This window comes from Rhinoraja longicauda, chromosome 3, assembly GCF_053455715.1.
Source record: "Rhinoraja longicauda isolate Sanriku21f chromosome 3, sRhiLon1.1, whole genome shotgun sequence".
In the NCBI taxonomy this organism is placed as follows: Eukaryota; Metazoa; Chordata; class Chondrichthyes; order Rajiformes; family Arhynchobatidae; genus Rhinoraja; species Rhinoraja longicauda.
The window spans coordinates 11787494-11813314 of NC_135955.1; the positions used below are offsets into that span (position 1 = coordinate 11787494).

General features: G+C 45.6%; 1 protein-coding gene across 1 annotated transcript; it reads right to left on the reverse strand.

Annotated features, from left to right (window-relative positions):
* Positions 1-11044: 11044 nt before the first annotated feature.
* LOC144592321 (uncharacterized) lies at positions 11045-23452 on the reverse strand. Its single transcript, XM_078396849.1, has 5 exons — positions 23379-23452; positions 14607-14839; positions 11940-12121; positions 11634-11844; positions 11045-11160 (listed from the first exon to the last, which is right to left on the reverse strand). The coding sequence occupies exons 1-5, from the start codon at positions 23444-23446 to the stop codon at positions 11060-11062; spliced, it is 795 nt and encodes a 264-aa protein (XP_078252975.1). The 5' UTR covers positions 23447-23452; the 3' UTR covers positions 11045-11059.
* Positions 23453-25821: the final 2369 nt, after the last annotated feature.

The window sequence follows — 25821 nt, forward strand, 5'->3', positions numbered from 1 at the left end:
GGCCAGCCGATCGATGGAAGAAGCAACATTCAGATATCCACAGCAATGTACCAGTGATTTTAGCTTTTAGTTTAGCTTAACTTATTATTGTCATGTGTGCTGAGGTGCAGTGAAAAGCTTTTTTTGTTGCGTGCTTTCCAGTCAGTAGAAAAACTATACATGATTACAATCAAGCTGTCCACAGTGTACGGTCACAGGATAAAAGGAATAACTTTTAGTGCAAGATTAAGTCCGGTAAAGTCCCATTAGTCCAATGGTCTCCACTGAGCTAGATTGTGGGTCAGGGCCACTCTCTAGTGGTGCTAGGATGGTTCAGTTGCCTGATAACAGCCCGGCATAACGTAACAGCACTGTGGCGCAGCGGTAGAGTTGCTGCCTTACAGCACCAGAGACTCAGGTTCGATCCTGACGTCTGGTGCTGTCGATACAGATTTTGTACGTTCTCCCCGTGACCGCGTGGGTTTTCCCCGGTTTCCTCCCACACTCCAAAGACGTAAAGGTTTGTAGGTTAATTGGCTTCGGTAAAGATTGTAAATTGTCCCCAGTGTGTGTAGGGTAGTGCTAGTGCACGGGGATCGTTGGACGGCAGAGACTCGGTGGACAACAGGGCCTTTTTCCGCGCTGTATTTCTAAACTAAACTAAACTAAACAGCCGGATGATATGAAAAAGAAAATTCTGGAAAATTGAATTTTTGTTGAAAAGTGACACTGACTTGGCAAAAGCAGAAATGTCTTTGTGTGTGAGAAGGACAGCTCAAGCAAAGTGTGGTTTGTGCATGGCCTTTTACGTAACACCACCACTGATGTATATGTTGCACCATTCAGACTAGGAAACAAGATGGGAAGACAAGAATGAGTTCATTCATTCTTCGGATCTTACAACTGCTTCTCATCCCTTGCGACTTCTCCCACCCTTCAGGTGCAAGCTGGTACAGGCAGAGCAAGCTGGTACAGGCAGAGCAAGCTGGTACAGGCAGAGCAAGCTGGGTGACAACATTTGTTGAGCCACAGATAAGGTAACAAAGCTGACACCCCAGGTGATCATAAGTTGGTAACTCAAATTTTGCCGTACCTTAATCGGTACATGTGACAATTAAATTGAATCTTGAATCTCTCTCTATCTTAAGTTCATGAGTGATAGGAGCAGAATTAGGCCATTCGGCCCATCAAGTCTACTCCGCCATTCAATCATGGCTGATCTATCTCTCCTTCCGAAACCCATTCTCCTGCCTTCTCCCCATAACCCCTGACACCCCAGGGCTGATGAATGGTCACTCACAAGAAATGCCACAAGCTGGCTCTGTTAAACAAAGTCAAAGCAGGCTTCAAGTTCAAAGAAAATCCAATTTGCCTGAAGCAAAAACAAAATGTATTGCCATGCGAAATCACACTGTGGTAGAAGCACGCGATGAGGAATGTAACAGAGAAGGAGAGTTAATATTCACAATTGAAGATAACTTTTCAGCAGTTACTTTCAATAATCTTCAAGTTTAGTTTAGAGACACAGCGCGGCAACAGGCCCTTTGGCCCTCCGAGTGCACCGGTCAGCGATCTCTGTACACTACCACTATCCTCCACGCACTAGGGACAATTTACCATTGTGACCTAAGCTAATTAACCTATAAACCTAAGATAGACACAAAATTCTCTCCTGTACTTCTTTGTGCTATTCTTGGGAAGACTTCCTTTATTACGCGTGCCAGAGGTTATGGGGAGAAGGCAGGAGAATGGGGTTAGGAGGGAGATATATCAGCCGTCTCCTTCTTCTTGCGTTTGAGGCAGCAGAAGTTATGAAGCTGCTTCTGCTGCTGGTGTCTCTGTTTGTTGTCGTTCGCCTGACTGAGGTCAGTTGACAGGGCTCACCACGAGGAGGTCGACAACATATCAGCCGTGATTGAATGGCAGAGTAGATTTGATGGACCAAATGGCCTAATTCTGCTCCTATCACATATGATCGTATGGTCATATGAGAACGTACAAACTCCGTACAGACAGCACCCGTAGTCAGGATCGAACCCGGATCTCTGGCTCTGTAAGCACCCCTCCCAACCCTTCCGAATTTGGCGGAAAGTTTCCGCTTTCTTATTTCATTTCCGCCATTCCGATTTTGCTGCATATTTTTCCGCAAAGCAGTCGGTAATTGCAATTTGTCAATTTGGCCGCTAGAGGTTCCGCGAGAAATCCTCCGCACCCTGGAAATCTCCCCAAAAATGTGGCACCGAGGCTGGGCAAGGCAGCCAATCTCGATCTCATCAGGACTGCCATGGCCAATTTGTCAATTGAGCCGCTGGAGGTCGCTTGGGGTTCCGCGAGAAATCCCCCAGCCGTGGAAGTCTCCCCGAAAATGTGGCACCCAGGCTGGGCAAGGCAGCCAATCTCGACCTCATCGGAACTTCCATGGCCGATCGATGGGTCCAATTTTCAACCTGCGTCTGGGGCTTTGGAACTCCAGCCCAGCTGGAGCCAGCACATCTATCCCCATAGCTGATTTCCTTGGCCAGCTGGATAAACCAGCAAAGCTCTGGAACCAAGAGTGCCAGAAAATCAGTGGTGGAACTGTAATGAGTAAATATTAAATTTAAGTGCAAGATTATATAACTATATTAATTAATTAAGACGGGGTTAAAATATAAAACATAGCAGAAAAGCCAATTACCAGCATTTTGGGCTGATTATCAATTAATGTGCAAATTTACTTCAACATGTTCTTAGTCGAGTGGTTCATAGGATAGGGCACAAATTGCTGGAGTAACTCGGTGGGTCAGGCAACATCTCTGGAAAATGTGGATCTGTGATGTTTCTGGTCGGGACCCTTTGTCACTTTGAAGAAGAGTCCGACTCAAAAAGTCACCCGTCCATGTTCTCCAGAGATGCTGCCTGAATCGCCGAGTTACTCCAGCACATTGGATGCTGTTGTGTAAAGCAGCATCTGCAGTTCCATGTTTCTACACTTCAGGTAGCATCTCTGATGGATCTTCAACCCAAACATTAACTCCATTTCTCTTTCCACAGACGCTGCCTGACCTACTGAGTGTTTCCAACATTTTTTTGTTTTTATTTTAGTAGAGAACACCAGCTTGAATTGAGTAGTCAGGGTCTGTTTTTAAAACATCAGCATTAGAAGATGGCCACTTTGAGACAAGGTGTCTTCTGCTCCGCAATAAAGTACCCTTATTTTACCAACATGAACCATTCTCAATGCCCCTATTTTATAAGGAGAAAAACCAAAGGAGGATGTCATTAGCTTCACCTTTACAATCTCCTTAATGTAGCAGCCAGCTCTCCCATCAACTGGTGTTCCAGCCAAGTCTTCTTGCCTTCTATCCCTTACCTGCAGCAGGTAGGCTCGAGGCGGTTCCTTGTGTCATAGCACTTTTTAATAATCTGCCAGTTTCCCTGAACTGTAATTATATCACTATAATGCTGTAACACTATATTCCACACTCTGGCATTTCTCTCTTTGCATTACCTTTTATTATTGATTATACACGTGTGTAGCATGACTCGACTGGTTGGCACGCATACAAAGATTTTCACTGCATCACAGTCCAAGTGACAATGGGAAACGAAGGCCAAAATATCTCATCGCAGACTCACAATGTTCACATTGCAACAAGCCCTTCCACCTTGTTTCCTTTCATCTGCAAACTTGGAAACCTGACAGAATGTAGAAGCAAGGAACTGCAGATGCAGGTTTACAAAAAAAGAGAGACACAAAGTACTGGAGTAACCCGGCAGGCCAAACAGCATCCTTGGAGAACATGGATAGGTGCCATTCTGGGTCTAACTGGAATGTAAAGAAATATTCTGACCCGACACATTACCTCTCCGTGATCTCCAGAGATGCTGCCTGACCCGCTGAGTTACTCCAGCACTCTGTGAAACGTCACCTATCCATGTTCTCCAGAGATGTTGCCTGACCCGCTGAGTTACTCCAGCACTCTGTGAAACGCCACCTATCCATGTTCTCCATGGATGCTGCCTGACCCGCTGAGTTACTCCAGCACTCTGTGTCTCGTTTGTTTGGAAACCTTACGTTTTGTTCCCTCCCCCTGGTCATTAATATGAACAGTGGCAGTGTTACTACTGTTCCTATTGTTACTATCTATACTACCGAGAACCAAGAATCAATCTGTGAGCTAGTCTTCCAGTTACATCCATCCAGCCTGAAAGAGTTCTATTTATTCCAACTAAAAAGAGACACAAAATGCTGGAGTAAATTAGTGGGTCAGGCAGCATCTCTGGAGGACGTGGATAGGAGACGTTTTGGGTTAAATTAAAAGTAACATTCTACAGGGGGTGGCACAGTGGTACAGCGGTAGAGTTGCTGCCTTGCAGCGCCAGAGACCCGAGTCACAGAGTATGTACAAATTCCATTATAGACCGCACCCATAGTCAGGATGGAACCCGGGCCTCAGGTGCTGTAAGGCCGCAACTCTACCACTGTGCCACCCCTTCTTCTTAAGAAAGATCTTGACCTGAAACGCCATCAGTTTGAAAAAGGGTCTCGACACGAAATGTCGCCTATCCATATTCTCCACAGATGCTGCCTGACCTGGGTTACTCCAACACTTTGTGCCTTATTTTGTAAACTGGCACCTGCAGTTCTTCACATCTACATTTATTCCAACTCTGTGTTTTCTATGTGACGACCAGTTTTCAATCCTTGTTAACACACTCTTCAAACTCGTGGGTTCTTAATGAATGCACCAGTCTCTTATATGGCATCTTGTCTCTTATATGGCATCTTGTCTCTTATATGGCATCTTTTTTCTTATCTGGTATGAAATGCCATCTACAAGTTCTCGTCTATCAACTCTGGCAGAGGATATTTTTACGGAAAACTGTATCTAGAGAGTCAAGAGTGTTTTATTGTCGTATGTCCCAGATAGAACAATGAAATTCGTACTTGCAGCAACACAACAGAATATGTGAACAACTGACTCCCACAGCTATCTGGAAACCCACTGAATCCCACAGCTATCTGGTTAGTGACCGACATCTACTACAAACCCACTGACTCCTACAGCTATCTGGAGTACACTTCTTCCCACCCTGTCTCCTGCAAAAAGTCTATCCCCTACTCTCCGTCTACGCCGCATCTGCGCCTAGGATGAGGTGTTTCACACTAGGGCATCAGAGATGTCCTCATTCTTCAGGAAACGGGGCTTCCCCTCTTCCATTATAGATGAGGCTCTCACGAGGGCCTCCTCTATATCCCGCAGCTTCGCTCTTGCTCCCCCTCCCCCCATTTGTAACAAGGACAGAGTCCCCCTTGTCCTCATCTTCCACCCCATCAGCTAGCGTATACAACAAATCACCCGCCAACATTTCCATCACCTCCAACAGGATCCCACTACTGGCCACATCTTCCCATCTCCTCCCCTTTCTGCTTTCCGCAGAGACCGTTCCCTCCGTAACTCCCTGATCCACTCATCCCTACCCAAACCACCCCATCCCCAGGCACTTTCCCCATGCAACCGCAGGAAATGCAACACCTGTCCCTTTACCTCCCCCCTCAACTCCATCCAAGGACCCAAACAGTCTCTCCAGGTGACACAGAGGTTCACCTGCACCTCCTCCAACCTCATCCATTGTATTCGCTGTTCCAGATGTCAACTTCTTTACATCGGCGAGACCTAACGCAGGCTCGGCGATCGTTTTGCTCAACACCTTCGCTCAGTCCGCCTTAACCAACCTGATCTCCAGGTGGCTGAGCACGTCCCCTCCCACACCCAGTCTGACCTTTCTGTCATGAGCCTCCTCCAGTGTCATAGTGAGACCCACCGCAAATTGGAGGAACAGCACCTCATATTTCGCTTGGGCAGCTTGCAGCCCAGTGGTTTAAACATTGACTAATTTTAGATAGCTCCTCTGTCCCTCCCTTCCCCTCCCCCTTCCCAGTTCTCCCACTGTCTTCCTGTCTCCACCTATATCCTTTCTTTGTCCCGCCCCCCCTGACATTAGTCTAAGGAAGGGTCTCGACCCGAAATGTCACCCATTCCTTCTCTCCAGAGATGCTGCCTGACCCGCTGAGTTACTCCAGCATTTTGTGGTACCTTCGATTTGTACCAGCATCTGCAGTTATTTTCCTACACACGTAAACATAGTACACTGTAAACAATATAATAAACGAGAGAAAAAAATGTGCAGTGTGTGTATATATACACATATATATGTATGTACACACACACACACACACAAAACAAACAATCAATAATAGTGCAATAATAACTATAATAGTCTATGTAGTTCAGAGCTTATTCGGGGCTGTGGTGTTTAATTGTGTTTAATACTAGTGTTTAATAGCCATTCTTCCCTAAGTCTGTAAGGATGGCTTTAAACAATGTTGTGTTTTGATATGTCCCCAAGTCATTTTTCTCTGGAAATTTTAGAAAGCACACTTCAGAAGTACAGCGTTGAATGTAATAAAAACAATTAAAGCCTGTGTCGTTCAAAAATATTTTAAAGTTGTCATTTAATCATTTTATTCTTGTGTCATCTTACTTTTCATAGGAGGAGATCTTTCCATGCAAACTCTCAGAACAATCCCATCGTCTAGTTTAGTTTAGTTCAGAGATACAGTGAAGAAACAGGCCCTTGGGCCCACCAGGTCTGTGCCGACCAGCGATCGGCACAATTTACAATATTTACCGAAGCCAAATTAACCTACAAACCTGTATGGCCTTGGAACGTGGGAGGAAACCCGAGCACCTGGGGAAAACCCACGTGGTCACTGAGAGAACGTACAAACTCCATACGGACAGCACCCATGGTCAGGATCGAACCCGGTTCTCTGGCGCTGTAAAGCAACAACTCTACCGCTGTGCCACCGTCCCCCACCTAACCTATTCTCTCTCTCATGTCCATCACACACTTTCCTGCCCCCTCTCCCATCCCGATTCTCCGGCATCCCACAAGCATTAGGGATCATTTACTGTAGTCAATTAACAACAATCAGATGTGTGGGCAATAGGGGTGTGGCAGGAGAAAGGGAGTGGGATATTGAAATTAAATTGATAGTTCAGGCAGCCGTCTTCTCACCAGTTAGAGTGCGGTCCCGACCTCCCATCTACCTCATTGGAGACCTTTGAACCATTTTAATCTTTTTTTATCTTGCACTAAATGTTGTACCCTTTATCCTTTATCTGTGCACTGTGGACTGCTTGAATGTAATCATGTACAGTCTTTTCTTCGACCAGAGAGCACGCAAACAAAAGCTTTTCACTTTACCTCGGTGCACATGACAGTAATAAACTAAACCAAATTGGAGAATTCAATGTTCATATAGACAATAGGTGCAGGAGGAGGCCATTCGGCCCTTTGAGCCAGCACCGCCATTCAATGTGATCATGGCTGATCATTCTCAATCAGTACCCCGTTCCTGCCTTCTCCCCATACCCCCTGACTCCGCTATCCTTAAGAGCGCTATCTAGCTCTCTCTTGAATGCATTCAGAGAATTGGCCTCCACTGCCTTCTGTGGCAGAGAATTCCACAGATTCACAACTCTCTGACTGAAAAAGTTTTTCCTCATCTCAGTTCTAAATGGCCTACCCCTTATTCTTAATTGGGTTGTAAGCCACCCAAGCAGAATATGAGACTTTTTCCCTCCAGTTGACTTGCAGCCTTACTCTGACAAGTGAGGAGCACATTAGACCCAGCCCAAAAAATGCTCCTCGATGCCACGACTTCCTGAGATTGAGGGGATTTGGTATGTCGACAAATGCTCTCTGTAACTTGTACAGGTGAATGACAGAGAGCATCCCGGCCTGGTCCAAATGCAACTCAAATGCCCCCCCAAACAAACGAGATTACAAAAAGTGGTGAACACTGCCCAGTCCATCACGGGTAATGACCTCCCCACCATCAAAAGGGCCTACAGTAGTCGCTGCCTCAAAATGGCAGCCAGCATAATCGGAGACCCACACCGCCCTGGCCATACTCTCATTTCACCCCTGCCATCGGGAAGAAGGTACAAGAATCTGAAAACTGTAATGTCCAGGTTCAGGAGCAGCTTCTTCCCGACAACCATCCGCCTATTGAATACGACAAACTCCATCTAACCTGAACTACAAACTGCCTTGGTTGCACTAGGGACTTAGGGCTCAGTTTTTGTTTTGCAATATAGTTTTTTTTATTTATTCAACTTTTTGTTATGTTATCTACTGAGTGTTGCATTTACAAACCTGTTGTTCTGCTGCAAGGTGGGGCAGTGGTAGAGTTGCCGCCTTGTAATGCCAGAGGCACTGGTTCGATCCTTGCTATAGGTGCTGTCTGCATGGAGTTTGTACGTTCTCCCCGTGACCTGCGTGGGTTTTCCCCGGCTGCTCCGGTTTCCTCCCACACTTCAAAGTACAGGTTTGTAGGTTAATTGGTTTCATTAAAGATTGTAAATTGTTCCTAGTGTGTAAGATAGTGCTAGTGAATGGGGATCACTGGTCAGTGCGGATTCAGTGGGCCGAAGGGCCTATATCTGTGCTGTATCTTTAAACAAAACTAAACTGGCCTATTTCTGTGCTATATCTCTAAACTAGACTAAAAGTAAACTAAACTAAGAATTTCATTGTTCTGCTTCGGCACATCTGATAATACTCTTGCCTCTCTTGAAGGCCGATGACAGAAAGGTCAGTATAGGAATGGAAAGAGGAGTTAAAATGGTTAGAAATCAGAAGATCCAGCATATAATAAAAATGAACTGCCGATGCTGGTTAATACCAAAGATAGACACAAAATGCTGGAGTAACTCAACGGTTCAGACCGTACTTTGCCAGCAATCAGATGATCAGCAGGCCTCTTGTTATCTGTTGCCGGCCTTGATTTGTCCTGGTCTTTTCTTGCTTCCAGTTCCTTCCCCCTTCCCCACCACTACAATCAGTCTGAAGAAGGGTCCCGAACCAAATAAGTAACCTATCCATTTTCTCCAGAGATGTTGCCTGACCTGCTGAGTTACTCCGGAATGATGTGTCTATCTTAAGAGGTCGAGCGTGCCTTGGCAGAGTTGAATTGAATTGAATTCATTTTATTAGCCAAGTGTGTATACGTGCAAGGAATTTGCCATGGTGCTTTGTTCGCAAGTAACAGCACGACATAAACAATTAAGAATAAAACATAAAACATTAAGAATAAAACGTTATAGTTTAAACATGAGAAGAATCAAAAATAAAATACCAGAGCAAAAGGAGGCGACAGACCTTTGGTTGTTGAGTAGAGCTACTGCTCATGGAAAAAAGCTGTTTTTATGTCTGGCAGTGGCTGCTTTGACAGTCCGGAGTCGCCTTCCAGAGGGAAGTGCTTCAAAGAGTTTGTGGCCAGGATGAGAGGGGTCAGAGATGATCTTGCCCGCTCGGTTCCTGGCCCTTGCAGTGTACAGTTCGTCAATGGGGGGGGGGAAGGTTGCAGCCAACAACCTTCTCGGATGATCGAACGATCCGTTGCAGCCTCCGGATGTCGTGCTTGGTGGCTGAGCCAAACCAGACCATGATGGAGAAGGTGAGGACGGACTCAACGATGGCAGTATAGAATTGGACCATCATTGCCTGTGGCAGATTGTGTTTTCTCAGCTGCCGTATGAAGTACATCCTCAGTGTTCAGTGAGATGGTCACTTGATCTCGCCAGTGTAAAGGAGGAAACATTGGGAACACTGGACGAGGTTTGGCAAAACAGTTGCCCAGTCAGTGCTTGGTTCACAAAATATTTTTGTTGATTAGGTTTAGGTTTATTATTGTCACGTGCAGTGAACAGCTTTATTTTGCATGCTATCAAAACAGAACAGATATAGTTCATGAAATGTGTCGGAAGAAACTGCAGATTTTATTATAGGAGTAAGGAGGTTTTGCAGTTGTATAGGGCCCTGGTACGACCACATCTGGAGTATTGTGTACAGTTTTGGTCTCCTAATTTGAGGAAGGACATCCTTGTAATTGAGGCAGTGCAGCGTAGGTTCACGAGATTGATCCCTGGGATGGCGGGACTGACATATGAGGAAAGATTGAAAAGACTAGGCTTGTATTCACTGGAGTTTAGAAGGATGAAAGGGGATCTTATAGAGACATATAGAATTATAAAAGGACTGGACAAGCTAGATGCAGGAAAAATGTTCCCAGTGTTGGGGAAGTCCAGAACCAGGGGCCACTGTCTTAGAATAAAGGTGAGGCCATTTAAAACTGAGGTGAGATGGAACTTTTTCACCCAGAGTGTTGTGAATTTGTGGAATTCTCTGCCACAGAGGGCAGTGGAGGCCAAATCACTGGATGAATTTAAGAGAGAGATAGATAAAGCTCTGCGGGCTAGTGGAATCAAGGGATATGGGGAGAAGTTGGGCACAGGTTACTGATTGTGGATGATCAGCCATGATCACAATGAATGGCGGTGCTGGCTCAAAGGGCCGAATGGCCTCCTCCTGCACCTATTTTCTATTTTTTTTAGATGCTGTTTTCAGATGCAGATGTAGATAGACACAAAATGCTGGAGTAACTCAGCAGGACAGGCAGCATCTCTGGTTAGAAGGAATGGGTGACGTTTCGGATCGAGACTGAAGAAGCGTCTCATCCCGAAACGTCACTCATTCTCTGCGATTACTGCAATATACTATACATTCTCTGCAATATGCTATACATAAATACAATCAAGTCAATCTTAGGTGCAATAGCCGGAGAAATGGAGAGCATTGAGATTGTAGAATATGGTCCCACCATTGTAGTGGTTCGGTTGCATGAAATTGGAAAGCAGGGATGGATGACCTTTTCGAAGTCACTGATCTTTACAAATCGGAAGTGAATTTTTTCCTTCCTTAAAAAGTTTGTTGTGTTTTCTTTTTGCAAAATATACTCTGTTAACTGTAATAAATCTTTAACATGGGGAATATAACACAGGTTTCACAATCCATCATTTTGTAAATACATAAATGTGTGAGTGAATTAGTTCCAAATTTAATTTTATTGCATTCGACAAACTTGATCAAGAGCAACCTCAACTAAATTAGGAAATTGAATCAGACTTCAGTGCTGCTCTTTGCAGAACGTAGAGATTTGGAATTCAGTTGCCTATAATGTTGACTCCTAGAATGTGGGGCATGGTGACTCTTGGGTAATCTTCTTGCCAACTCCCAGAGCATTAAACGTACTGCGGCCCCAATTCTTGCCAATCGCAAACTGTTGACCTGGACGGGAACAGAACGATATTCTGATTTATAAGTCACATTGCGGCACACCATAATGAGGGGCGACCTCATTGAAATGTACCAAATAGTGGAAGGCTTGGATACGCAGAGGATGTTTCCACTAGTGGAAGAGTCAAGGACTAGAAGGCACAGCCTCAGAATTAAAGAACGTTCCTTTAGGAAGGAAATGAGGAGGAATTTCTTCAGTCAGAGGGCGGTGAATCTGTGGAATTCTTTGCCACAGAAGGCTGTGGGAGGCCAAGTCAGTGGATATTTTTAAGGCGGAGATAGATAGATTCTTGATTAGTACAGGTGTCGGGGGTTATGGGGAGAAAGCAGGAGAATGGGGTGAGGAGGGAGAGACAGATCAGCCACGATTGAATGGCGGAGTAGACTTGATGGGCCGAATGGCCTAATTCTACTCCTATTCCTTATGACATGAATAAGTCAAGAAGAAATGGTTAACCTCGTACCTGGTACAAAACCGTTGTAACCAGCACTGAGTGGAGAATCACTTCTGTAGATGACCCTGCTGTGCTGTTCTGTTGGTCTTTGGTCCATTTGGTTTTGATCTTGGGTTTGGAACGTCTCCATCCTGTTTCTGAGACATGGGTCAAACGATGGATCAAAACACACCAGGGGCAAGAAATTGCAGCTGCTCGGTGGTTTAATTCCTTCCGTAGCCTGTGGGAAAAGAGGAAGACAGGTGTCATTTTCTTCCGAAGCTTCGGAGACGGGCTGAGTTTACCGTGCGCTGCGCAGTCCCGGTGGAAGCATACCACAGGAGGCGGTGGCCTCATTGTTCTCCAAGGTGCCATCATATCGCTTCTCTTACACTGCATCCTTTCAAGCCTTTTCAGCTCTTCAATTGTCTGAATGGCAGAGGTGGCTTCAGGGTTGTTGTCATAGACGTAATTCTTTAGGGCAAAATAGTATTTACCGTTCCTAGGGTAGAAGTAACCTAGGGTTTAAAAGCATCACAGTTATCATCTTTTAGACAATGGGAGAAAAAGGGTGCTTTGATCAATCAACTTTAAAAAAAAGAAAGACACAGTATTGTGGGCTGTTGTGTGCAGAGGTCCTGTTGCAGTTGTACAGGGCCCTGCTGAGATCGCATCTGGAGTATGGTGTGCAGTTTTGGTCTCCTAATTTGAGGAAGGATACACTTGCTATTGATGGAGTGCAGCGTAGGTTCACCAGGAAAACCAGAGCACCTGGAGAAAACCCAGCCGATCACAGGGAAAACGTACAAACTCTGTGCAGACAACACCTGTACTCGGGGTCGAACCCAGGTCTCTGGTGCTCTCAGGCAGCAATTCTACTGCTGAACCACTGTGCTGTCCTGACTTGCTGAGTTACTCCAGAACTCTGTGGTCTTTTGTGCATTAACCAACATCTTTCGATCTTTGTTTCTACAGGTGATAGGATTTATGTTCATGGAAGTTTACTCTGCTAAAATTGATTGTTGGATCCCCCATCACACTGCAGTGACCACTCTTCAAATTACAAACAGAAAATAGTGGAGAATCTCAGATTCTCTAGAGCATGTTAGGTAGCTTGTGCAGAAAAAAACAAATATAGAATTCACTGTCAAGTATGAAACACTAACTGTGGATGCAAGGAACTGCAGATGCTGATTTACATTCACAGCCCCTCATTATGACTTCCCATTTGAAAATGTATACAAGCTACAAGCTGCTTGGGTAGCTTACAACCCAACGGTTCTGAATATTGATTTCTCCAATTTCTATGTAACCCCTGCATTCATTCTCTCTCTCTCCCTCTCCCTCTCCCTCTCTCTTCCCCACCCTAGTTGTCCTGCCAGTTCCAATATTCGCATCCATATATCCCTTTGTTATCACCTCTTACACAGCCAACAATGGACCATTGTGGGCTCCACCTTTCCTTGGTCATCGGTGCTGGCCCTGATTTGTTCTGAACCTTTTCAAACCTCTAGTCTCCCTCCCCCATGACGGTCAGTCTGAAGAAGGGTTTGGACCCGAAATGACACCTATTCCTTTTCTCCAGTATCTCCAGTACCCGCTTAGTTACTCCAGCATTTTGTGTCTATTGACAAGCAATAAGGATTGGCTTTGACAGCCTACAGATGGGCGTCTGTCTAGAACCTGGAAAAAAATGTTCTTCGCTGAAATTATAGCAAGAGGTGGCTCAGTGGCACAGGGTGGCACAGTGACACAGCAGGTAGAGCTGCTGCCTCCCAACGCCAGACACCTAGGTTCGGTCTTGACCTCGGTTGCTGTCTGTATGAAGTTTGCACATTCTCCCTGTGACCTCGTGGGTTTCCTCCAGATACTCAAGTTTCCTCCCACTTGCCACAGATGTGCGGGTTTGCGGGTTAATTGGCCCTTTGAAAATTACCCCTAGAGTGTAGACAATAGACAATAGGTGCAGGAGGAGGCCATTCGGCCCTTCGAGCCAGCATCGCCATTCAATGTGATCATGGCTGATCATTCTCAATCAGTACCCCGTTCCTGCCTTCTCCCCATACCCCCTGACTCCGCTATCCTTAAGAGCTCTATCCAGCTCTCTCTTGAATGTATTCAGAGAATTGGCCTCCACTGCCCTCTGAGGCAGAGAATTCCACAGATTCACAACTCTCTGACTGAAAAAGTTTTTCCTCATCTCTGTTCTAAATACAATACAATACAATACAATACAATATACCCCTTATTCTTAAACTGTGGCCCCTGGTTCTGGACTCCCCCAACATTGGGAACATGTTTCCTGCCTCTAACGTGTCCAACCCCTTAATAATCTTATACGTTTCGATAAGATCCCCTCTCGTCCTTCTAAATTCCAGTGTAGGGAGTGCCTGAGAAAGTGGGACAACGTAGAACTAGTTGAATGGGTGATCGATGGTCGGCGTGGACTCAGTGAGCCAAAGGGACCGTTTCTATGCTGTACCTCTAAACTAAAGGAGTCTCATTTATTTTACCAGAAGGCCATAAGATATAGGAGCAGAATTAGGCCATCTAGCCCATCAAGTCTACTCTGCCATTCAATCATGGCTGATCTATCTTTCCCTCTCAACCCCATTCCCCTGCGTTCTCCCCATAACCTTCGACACGCTTACTAACATGGGTGGTGGATGTATGGAACAAGCTGCCAAAGGAGGTAGGTGAGGCAGGGACTATTGCAACATTTAAGAAACAGTTAGGCAGGTACATGGATAGGACAGGTTTGGAAGGATAGGGACCAAATGCTGGCAGGTGGGACTAGTATAGCTGGGATGCGTTGGCCAGTGTGGGCAAGTTGGGCCGGAGGGCCTGTTTTCACGCTGTATCACTCTATGATTCTATAACCCTAATCAAAAATATATCCATCTATGCTTTAAATTTACAATGTGCGGTACTAACTATTCCTTGCTCCTGAGGCAAACCATAACAAAACAAGTCTCAGTGAATGGTAAAGACAGAAAGTGTCACCGTTTTTAATGTTTGTCTTCTGCACTTGTCGTGCGTACGTGGTGATCTCTGGATGGCCGTAGGTCCTGTTCAACAGGTGTCTCGGGACCTGGGGATTGTACAATGATTTTGTCTGGGTCAGAGTTAGATGCGGTGACTTGGGCTGCCCGGGTTCATACGACAGCAGCCCGAGGGTGGCATTGCCGTAAGTCTCTCCCAGACGGCTCTGCAGCTTTGGGACGTATCCTCCATATCTGCAAAATAATCAAAAACACAAAAGGAGTTTCAGCCAACAGTTCTTACTTTGGAAGATAGAGTCATAAAGCTGGAGTAACTCAGCGGGTCAGACAGCATCTCTGGAGAAAAGGATTAGGTGAGAATGGGGTTCGGAAGGACAGATAGATCAGGCACGATTGAATGGCGGAGTAGATTTGATGGGCCGAATGGCCAAATTCAGCTCCTCTAACTTATGACCTTATGACCTTATGAATATGAAGAGACAACACCAAGTTACAGGACTCGACCTGAAACGTCACCAATTCCTTCTCTCCAACAATGCTGCCTGTCCCGCTGAGTTACTCCAGCTTTTTGTGTCTATCTTCGGTTTAAACCAGCATCTGCAGTTCCTTCTTGCACAGTTCTTACTTTGGAGATACATTTCAGGTATCATAGCCAAGGCATTTCCAGAGTAGAAAAGGCTACTATGCTTGCAACTCACCTTTTTCTGTTGTGTATGTGCAAACCTAGGAGCCTAGAGAACACAGCCCCCAATTCTGCCATTCAGTCAGTCCAAGGGTGATTGATAACTTAACCCCATAACCTTGCCTAACCTTACCTCAGTTGCTTGATATACAATGGTAATGGAATTGTTCAATGAGTTTTTAGTTCAGTTTCGTTTAGTTTAGTTTAGCGATGGAGTGTGGAAACGGGCCCTTCAGCCCACCGAGACCGTAACGGCCACCGATCACCCATACGCTAGTTCTATCCTACACACTGAATGAATGAATGAATGAATGAATAAGCTTATTGCCCAAGTATGTGCATATACAAGGAATGTGCCATGGTGCTCCGCTCACAAATGACAACACAAACATACAGTTATCAATTAAGAATAAAGCATAACCACTTCAAAACAATAAGGATACAACATTACGGTCTAAACATGTGGGTGAAAATAAACCAGAGCAAAAAAAGAGACTACAGACTTTGGTTATTGAGTAGAACTATCACTCGTGGTAAAAAGCTGTTTTTATGTCTGGCTGTGGCTGCTTTGACAGTCCGGAGTCGCCTTCCAGAGGGAAGTGCTTCAAAGAGTTTGTGGCCAGGGTGAGAGGGGTCAGAGATGATCTTGCCCGCTCGCTTCCTGGCCCTTGCAGTGTACAGTTCGTCAATGAGCGGAAGGTTGCAGCCAACAACCTTCTCAGCTGTGCGAACGATCCGTTGCAGCCTCCGGATGTCGTGCTTGGTGGCTGAGCCAAACCAGACCATGATGGAGAAAGTGAGGACGGACTCAATGATAGCAGTGTAGAATTGAACCATCATTGCCTGTGGCAGATTGTGTTTCCTTAGTTGCCGCAGGAAGTACATCCTCTGTTGGGCCTATTTGACTGTGGGATCGATGGTGGCCCCCCGTTTATGGTTCCTGGAGATGATGGTTCCAAGGAACTTAAATGACTCCACAGATGTGACTGTGGTGTTGTTGATGGTGAGTGGGGGGAGGGGAGAGGCATTGAGCTCCAGGTTGTTGCGATGGCACCAGGACGCCAGCTGTGTCACTTCCCCTCTGTAGGCAAATCCTGGGGACAGGATTTACTGGAAGCCAATTAACCTACAAACCTGCACGTCTTTGGGATATGGGGAGGAAATTGAAGCACCCGGAGGAAACCTACGCCATCACAGGGAGAATGTACAAACTCTGTACAGACAGCAACCACAATCAGGATCAAAGCTGGGTCTCTGGCGCTGTAAGGAGGCAATTCCACCGCTGCGCCACTGTGTTGCCCAATTTATTATAGATCAATAACAATGAATTTACATTGGAGAAGATACAGAGTTGCTCAGCGAGTCAGGCAGCATCTCAGGAGAACATGGATGGGCAACATTTCAGGTCTGGACCCTTCTGATTTACATTATACCCAAAAATGAAGTAAAGACCAAGCCCAGGATTTGAGAGTTTTGAGAGTCATTTGTCCAGACTCCTCGATAAAAGTGCAAAACCCCCCAATTAAATTTCCCACAAATGTCCCCAAATTGTGTTTTCTTGAAGAAATTTCTCTCAACTTTAAATATGTATATATTGTGCCGTGTAATCTTGTCCCATAAACTCCATTCTCCTCCTTTGCTCCACATCTCTCGATCCACTAATTGCTGCAAATATCGCTCTCAGGATTAGAAAACGTCAACTGGCTTGGTGTCACAGTCCTTTTACAGCTCCAGGTTTTTACAACCTCCCGGCAAAAAAATAACCTGCTTTCCTGCCTAATTGTGCAATTTCAAGTTTTAGAATGGCATTCACTTGTTCTGTAAACTAGAGGAATGAGCTTATCTGCCTCTCTCACATTCCTCCTCATTCCAGTGACGTGCAGGTTTGGAGGTTAATTGGCTTCTGTAGATTGTTCCTAGTGTATAACCGGTATAACAGAGCTTTATTTGTTATACCTGTTATACACTAAGAACAATCTACAGAAGCCAATTAACCTCCAAACCTGCACATCACTGGAATGAGGAAGGATGTGAGCGAGGCAGATGAGATAATTCCTCTAGCTTAACTGCCTCTCTCACATTCCTCCTCATTCCAGTGACGTGCAGGTTTGGAGGTTAATTGGCTTCTGTAGATTGTTCCTAGTGTATAACCGGTATAACAGAGCTTTATTTGTTATACCTGTTATACACTAAGAACAATCTACAGAAGCCAATTAACCTCCAAACCTGCACATCACTGGAATGAGGAAGGATGTGAGAGAGGCAGATGAGATAATTCCTCTAGCTTAACTGCCTCTCTCACATCCCTCCTCATTCCAGTGACGTGCAGGTTTGGAGGTTAATTGGCTTCTGTAGATTGTTCCTAGTGTACAAGATTGAACTAGTGTACGGGTGATCGCTGGTCAGCATGGATTCGGTGGGCCGAAGGGCCTGTTTCCACACTCTATCCCTAAACTCAAATTAATCATCTAATTTAGTTTATTCAAACTTCTCAAGCCTGTTACCATTTTCTTTCCTCAGTTTTATCAGCAAGAGGAGGTAGTTGAAGCATTTTCACAACATTAAAAATACATTTGTACAGGTACTTGGATAGGAAAGGTTTAGAAGGATATGGGCCAAACGTAGGCAAATTTGTTTAGCTTAGGTGGGGCATGTTAGTCGACATGGACTAGTTAGGACGAAGGGCCTGTTTCAGTGCTGTATGACTCTATAGCTACTACATTCATTTTCTTTGTGCTCTTTACGGGGTACGCAGGTCCCAAAAGCCATGATTACTTTTGATGTTGCCAACATATGGCGGTACGGTGGCACATCAGTAGAGTTGCTGCCTTTCAGCCCTTGCAGCGTGAGAGAACCGGGTTTGATCCTAACTACGGGTGCTGTCTGTACAGAGTTTGTTCATTCTCCCCGTGACCTGCGCGGGTTTTCTCCAAGATCTTCGGCTTCCTCCCACACTCCAAAGACGTACAGGTTTGTAGGTTGTGTATGAATTCTCCATTTTCCGTGATTATCCATTCCCTTTGCCCTGTTTTCACACCTTCCCCCTTCCTTATCTATCTATCTCCCTCCCCCCCTGACGTCAGTCTGAAGAAGGGTCTCGACCTGAAACGTCACCCATTCTCTCCAAAGACGCTGCCTGTCCCTCTGAGTTACTCCAGCATTTTGTGTCTATCTCAGGTTTGTCGGTTAATTGGCTGGGTCTAAATGTAAATTATCCCTAGTGTGTGTAGGATAGGGTTAATGTGCGGGGATGGCTGGTTGAAGCGGACTCGGTGGGCCGAAGGGCCTGTTTCCGTGCTGTATCTCTAAACTAAACTAAATCAAACTAAAACGAAATACACGTTGGAGACTAAATTGGGCAGCTCCCAAAATTATGCACAGGTATCAAGGTTCATCGAGATGCAATCAATACAGCTGTGATAGGCGCACATGATAAAGATTTCAGGAAACAGCTGATGCTAACCACCTGTGCACGCAGGTACTGACACAGATTTGACTGTGTATAATGTCCCGTGTCAGAAATAAAGGTAGGTTGCAAGATCAGGATTGCCCCCTGTCTTAGTCAGGAAAGCAGGAGGCTATTTATTTTCCTTTTAACCTGGAAAGTTATAAAAATCTGGAGCCACAAAAAGTGACGGACACCAAGCCAGTTGAAGTTTTCCAATCGTGAGACTGATATTTGCAGAAAGTGGTGAGTCGCAAAATATGGATCAAAGGAAGGAGAATGGAGTTGTCCTGCATTACAAGATCACGCTATGCCTCAAGTATATATTTGTCTATAAAATGACCATCCGCTAATCTGTTAATTTTGCGACTATTACAAAATAGAATCGCACACGATAAAACATTATATTGCATATTGGTGGCTATTCAACCCATCATCTCCATGCTAGCCACAAAAAGGCAGAATGTAAATTAAACCACTTCCCAGCTCTTGGCCCATAGTCTTAAGTCTTTAGAGCAGCAGAGTGGTGCAGTGGTAGAGTTGCTGCCTCGGGTTCGATCCTGACTACGGGTGCTGTCTGTACAGAGTTTGCACGTTCTCACCGTGGCGGTGTTGGTTTTCTCCGGGTGCTCCAGTTTCCTCCCGCACTCCAAAGACGTGCATGTTTGCAGGTTAATTGGCTTCTGCAAATTGTCCCTAGTGTGATGGATAGAACTAGTGTATAGGTGGTTGTTAGCTGGTGCAGTCTCAGTCGGCCAAAGGGCCTGTTTCCACACTGTATCTCTAAAGTAAAGAAAAATTTATAAGTTCTGAATCCTCAACAGTTTTAGATGTCAGTAAGACGAAAGAGCCTGTTATGGACCAGGAAGTGTGATGAAGTACATGCCCTTATCAGCATCAATGGTGCCTCAGTGGAAATAGACGAGAGGTTTAAGTTCTTAGATATAAGTATCACCAATAATCTGTCCTGAACCAATTATATTGAAGGCCAAAAAGCACACCAATAACTCCACTTCCTCAGAGACCAAGGAGGTTCGGCATGTCCCCAACAACTCCTACCATCTTCTACAGATGCGCCGTAGAAAGCATATTATAGTGTAGCATCAAACTTGTTTTGAGAACAACTGTGCCCAAATCCACAGGCAATGCTGGAGAGTTGAGTAGCCCAGTCCATCACACAGACCAGACTCCCTACCACCGACTCCATCTATACTTCACACTGCCTAGGGAGAGCCGCCAACATAATCAGGGGTCTTTTTCATCCCAGTCATTCCATCTTCTTCCCTCTCCCATCGGGCAGGAGATGCAAAAGCTTGAAAGCACGCATCACCAGCCTCAGGAACAGCTTCTTCCCATCTGTTATCACACTGCTGAATCATCCTCCCATAAGATTGGGGGGCACCCCGATCTTCCAACCAACCTTCTTTGCCGATGCTGCACTTTTTCTCTCTACAATTGCAGAGACTGTAACACTATATTCTACCTGTTATACCTGATTGTACTCGTGAATAGTATGATCTGATTTTATTGGATAGCATGCAAAAAGCTTTTCACTGTACTTCGGAACATATGACAATAGTACACCAATCCTTATAAACATATTGAGAGTTTCTGTCTCCAACACTTCCAGTTCCAGTTCCAGACACCCAAGGACTTCCAGATTCCCACTGATTTCAGTGACACAGGAAGTAAGTTCTTTCTGTTCACCCTCTTATATTTTATACATCGCAATCAAATCCCTCCCCTCCATATCTGCTTTGTTCCAAAGGAAACAAACTACCCCAGTCACTTGTAATGAACATTTCCCTGCCACTGCAGTATCACAGCTATGAAACTCCTGCAGATAGCCATATGACACCTTAGCAACCCCAGGACTTTCAAAATGAGTTCACAGTCATAAGTCATAAGGTCATAAGTGACAGGAGCAGAATTAGGCCATTCGACCCATCAAGTCTACTCCGCCATTCAATCGTGGCTGATCTATCTCTCCCTCCTAACCCCATTCTCCTGCCTTCTCCCCATACCCTCTGACACCCGTACTAATCAAGAATCTATCTATCTCTGCCTTAAAAATATCCATTGACTTGGCCTCCACAGCCATCTGTGGCAAAGAATTCCACAGATTCACCACCGTCTGCCTAAAGAAATTCCTCCTCATCTCCTTCCTAAAGGAACGTCCTTTAATTCTCAAGGGGAGAACTTACAAACGCCGGACAGACAGCATCTGTAGCCAGCAACGAACTTGGGCTTCTTACGCTGTAAGGCAGCAACTCTACCGCTGTGTCACTTTGCTGCCCTTCTCAGCTTCCTGAAACACAATTTGCTCTTTCTTTCCACAGGTGCTGCCTGACCTGCTGAGTATTTCCAGCACCTCGTGTTTTTATTTTAAGAAATTACGTTCAACTGTTAATGTGACAAGACTGTTCACAGCCTTGTGAACGGTCAACTGTTAATGTGCCTTCTTGTCTTGTCTTGTTGACACTGCACCAACCGACGCTGTTGGGCTATAAACGTGCAGTCCCTCGTGCATGCAGTTGCAGATTTAAAATTTAGTGCTTGCAAGCAACAGTTTAAAAGATTTACTATCAGCGGCAGATTTTATATGCGGTGGAAAAGGATTCCAAACAGGGATGGTTCTGGGGTACAGCGTGTAGCAGAAACAGTCTTTGTTGGTCTGGATGGTTATATAATTCATGGCTTGGTTTAGTCGAGTTTCTGGTCTGTTGTCCTGATTGTATGGAAGATGGGAAATGTTGGATGGAGCTAATGAGTGGGTTTTCTTAGTAGACTGCAGTAAGCCTGGTTATTATACGGCGTCTTTGAAGGGTGTTCCATTTGTGTTCATGAAGCATTTCTGTGACACTACTGGTTTTTCTATAGTCACCAGTTCCTGTATGGCGGCACAGTGGTGAAGCCAATAGAGTTTCTGCCTCAAAGTACCAAAGATCCCTGTTCAATCCTGACCTCGGGTGCTACCTGTAACAGAGTTTGCACGTTCTCCTGATGCTCTGGTTTCCCTCCAATCCCAAAGACGTGCAGATTTGTATGTTAACTAGTCGCTGTAAATTGCCACTAGTGTAGGAAGTGGTTGTGAAAGTGGGATAACATAGAACTAGAGTGAACAGGTGGACTTGTTGGGCCGAAGGATCTGTTTCCTTGCTGTATCCTTAATATATATATTATAATAATACATAATATGAATCATCAGTGGTAAATGTTGCCAGGACACATAATGAACGCTCCTGCTTTTACAGATAACATAGTACATAGACAGGAACAGGCAATTCAGCCCACATTGTCTGTGCTGGACTGGTGCCAAGATAATCTGCCTGCATATGATTCATGTCTCTCCATTCCCCACATATATCTATCGAAAAGCCTCTTAAATTCCACTATCATCTCTGCCTCCACCATTACCCCCAGAAGCACGTTCCATCACTGTTTAAAGAAACTTGCCCCTTACATGTCCTTTGAAGTTTGCCCTTTTATCTTAACGCTATGCCTTCTACATTTCCACCTTGGGAGGAAGGTTCTGACTGGGACACAGAGTGCTGGAGTAACTCAGCGGGTCAGGCAGCGACTCTGGAGAACATGGACAGGTGATGTTTCACAGAGTGCTGGGGTAACTCAACGACTCTGGAGAACATGGACAGGTTAACACCATCCTACATCCTACATCCTACATACAAATTTTACAACTTACTGAAGCTAATTAACCGACAAAGCTGCATGTCATTGGAGTGTGAGAGTAATCCGGAGCATCTGAACAAAACCGACACAGTCACAGGGAGAAAGTACAAACTCTCGTACACACAGCATCTGCAGTCAGGATCAAACCCAGTTCTCTGGTGCTGGAGCGACTAGGCTTGTATACACTGGAATTTAGAAGGATGAGAGGAGATCTTATCGAAACGTATAAGATTATTAGGGGGTTGGACACGTTAGAGGCAGGAAACATGTTCCCAATGTTGGGGGAGTCCAGAACAAGGGGCCACAGTTTAAGAATAAGGGGTAGGGCCATTTAGAACTGAGATGAGGAAAAACTTTTTCAGTCAGAGAGTTGTGAATCTGTGGAGTTCTCTGCCTCAGAAGGCAGTGGAGGCCAATTCTCTGAATGCATTCAAGAGAGAGCTGGCTAGAGCTCGTAGGGATAGCGGAGTCAGGGGGTATGGGGAGAAGGCAGGAACGGGGTACTGATTGAGAATGATCAGCCATGATCACATTGAATGGCGGTGCTGGCTCGAAGGGCCGAATGGCCTCCTCCTGCACCTATTGTCTATTGTAAGGCTGCAATTCTACTGCAGTGCCCCACTCCACTCCTCCTTCTTAAGAAGGCTCTCTACCTGAAACGCCATCATTTTGCAAAAGGGTCTCGATACATTAAACAAATGTCCATGCCTATCCATGTTCTCTGGAGATGCTGAGTTACTCCAACACTTCGTGTCCATTTGTGTATTTCTCCAAGGTCTGACAACACAGCAACAACACGCTGAGTGCAGGGCAGGAACCAATTGCTGCAGAATAACTTCAAAGCAATCTTCAACTTGCAAAAAAAGTGAATGCACTCACTGATAAGACACAACCATTGATTAGCCAAGCACTTTCAAAATCAATACCCCAGTTCCCCACCCCACCTGGACCCTTACCCGGGCATGAAGTTGGGGTCGAACGAGCTGAAGACAGTCTCCCTTTTGAGAGGCAGAGGGAAGGGCATTTTGCAGTCACGGCAGAGGGACGGGGAGGGAGGGAGGCGAAGTGAAGTGACGGGGGTGCGGGGCGGCGGCTTATGGTCTGTAACCAGGCGGCGTCGTCAGCGGCTGCTCACAAACATCCCCGGGCTGCAGGCACCCAAGGTGACAGACAGACAGACAGACAGACAGGTGGACAGGTGGTCACTCAGGTGACCAGTCACATGGGTAACAAGTGACTGAGGTAACTGGTCACTGAGGCAGACAGCGACCGAGGAGACCACTCACTCACTCACTCACTCACTCAGGTAACCAGTAACTAGGGGTAACAAGTGACTGGGGATAACCAGTGACCAGGGTCTATAGTCACTGGGGTAACCAGTCTCTGGGGTAACCAGTCTCTGGGGTAACCAGTCACTGGGATAACCAGTCTCTGGGGTAACCAGTCTCTGGGGTAACCAGTCACTGGGATAACCAGTCACCGAGGTAACCTGTCACTCAGGTAATTAGTCACTGGGGTAACCAGTCACCAGGGTCAATAGTCACTGGTGTAACCAGTCTCTAGGGAAACCAGTCACCGAGGCAACCACTCACTCAGGTAACCAGTAACTAGGGTAACAAGTGACTGGGGATAACCAGTGACTGGGGATAACCAGTCACCGGGGTCAATAGTCACTGGGGTAACCAGTCACCAAGGTAACCTGTCGCTCAGGTAATTAGTCACTGTGGTAACCAGTCACTTAGGAAACCTGTCACTCAGGTAATTAGTCACTGGGGTAACCAGTCACTTAGGAAACCAGTCACTCAGGTAATTAGTCACTGAGGAAACCAGTCCCTGGGGTAACCAGTCACTGAGGTAACCAGTCACCGAGGTAACCAGTCACCGAGGTAACCAGTTACTTGAGGTAACCAGTTACTTGAGGTAACCAGTTACTTGAGGTAACCAGTCTCTGAGGTAACCAGTCACTGAGGTAAACTGTAACTGAGACCAGTGACTGAGGTAACCAGTGACTGAGGTAGCCAGGGCACCAGTGACTGAAATCAATGAGGTTACTGAGGTAACCAGTCATTGGGGTAACCAGTGACTGAGGTAACCAGTGACTGAGGTAACCAGTGACTGAGGTAACCAGTGACTGAGGTAATCAGCCACTGGGGTAACCAGTCACTTAGGTCAATAGTGACTGGGGTAACCAGTCGCTGTGGTAACCAGGGCACCAGTGACTGAAATCAATAGTGACTGGGGTAACCAGTGACTGATGTAACCAGTGACTGTAACCAGTAACCAGGGTAACAAGTGACTGAGGTAACCGGAGCACCAATAACTATGGTTAATAGTGACTGGGGTAACAAGTGACTGAGGTAACCAGGGTGCCAGCGACCGGGGTAATGAGGTAAACAGTGGTGATTGAGGTAACCGGTGACTGAGGTAACCAATGACCAGTACCTAGTAACTGATATAATCAAGGCACCAGTAACTGAGGGAACTAGTTACTGAAATAACCAGGGCACACGTAAGAGAGGTAACCAATAATAACCAGGGCACCAGTAACTGGTAACCAGTACACCGATAACAAAGGTAACCAATAACTGAGAAAACCATGGCAACAGTAACCAAGGTAACCAATAACCAGGACAACCAAAAACTAAGATAACCAGCACATCAGTAACTGAGACAACAAGTACACCGATAACTGAGCAAAACAAACAAACTGCTGGAGTAGCTCAGCAGGTCAGGCAGCATCTGAGGAGGGAATGAACAGGTGATGTTTGGGGTTGGGACCCTCCACAAACTCAGCCTGAAAACCTTGACCTCCAGGGATGGTGATGGTGAGGCCAAGGATGGTGAGGCCAAGTCAGTGGATACTTTGAAGGCAGAGATAGATAGATTCTCGATTAGTGCAGGTGTCAGGGGTTCTGAGGATGGCAGGAGAATAGAATTAGGAGGGAGAGATAGATTAGTCATGATTGAATTGTGGAGGAGACTTGATGGGCTGAATGGCCTAATTCTACCCCTATTCCTTATGATCTTATATTAGTGTTAAAGTGCGGGGATGGCTGGTCAGTGCGGACTCAGTAGGCCAAAGGGTAGTGTTTCCACGCTGTATCTCAAAAATAAACTAAACCAAAATATCACAATGATATTCAGGTTCTTTTCCCCTTTTCTCTGCTGTTTTACTTAATGATATATATTAATGATTTTTATGCAAAAATCGGTCTCTGACGTGTCAGGTATCAGTAATGAAGCCAGAAGTTTGTTGCTGAAGAAGGGTCTCGACCCAAAACGTCTCCTAATCCTTTTCTCCAGAGATGCTGCCTGACCCGCTGAGTTACTCCAGCACTCTGTGAAGCGTCACCTATCCATGTTCTCCAGAGATGCTGCCTGACCCGCTGAGTTACTCCA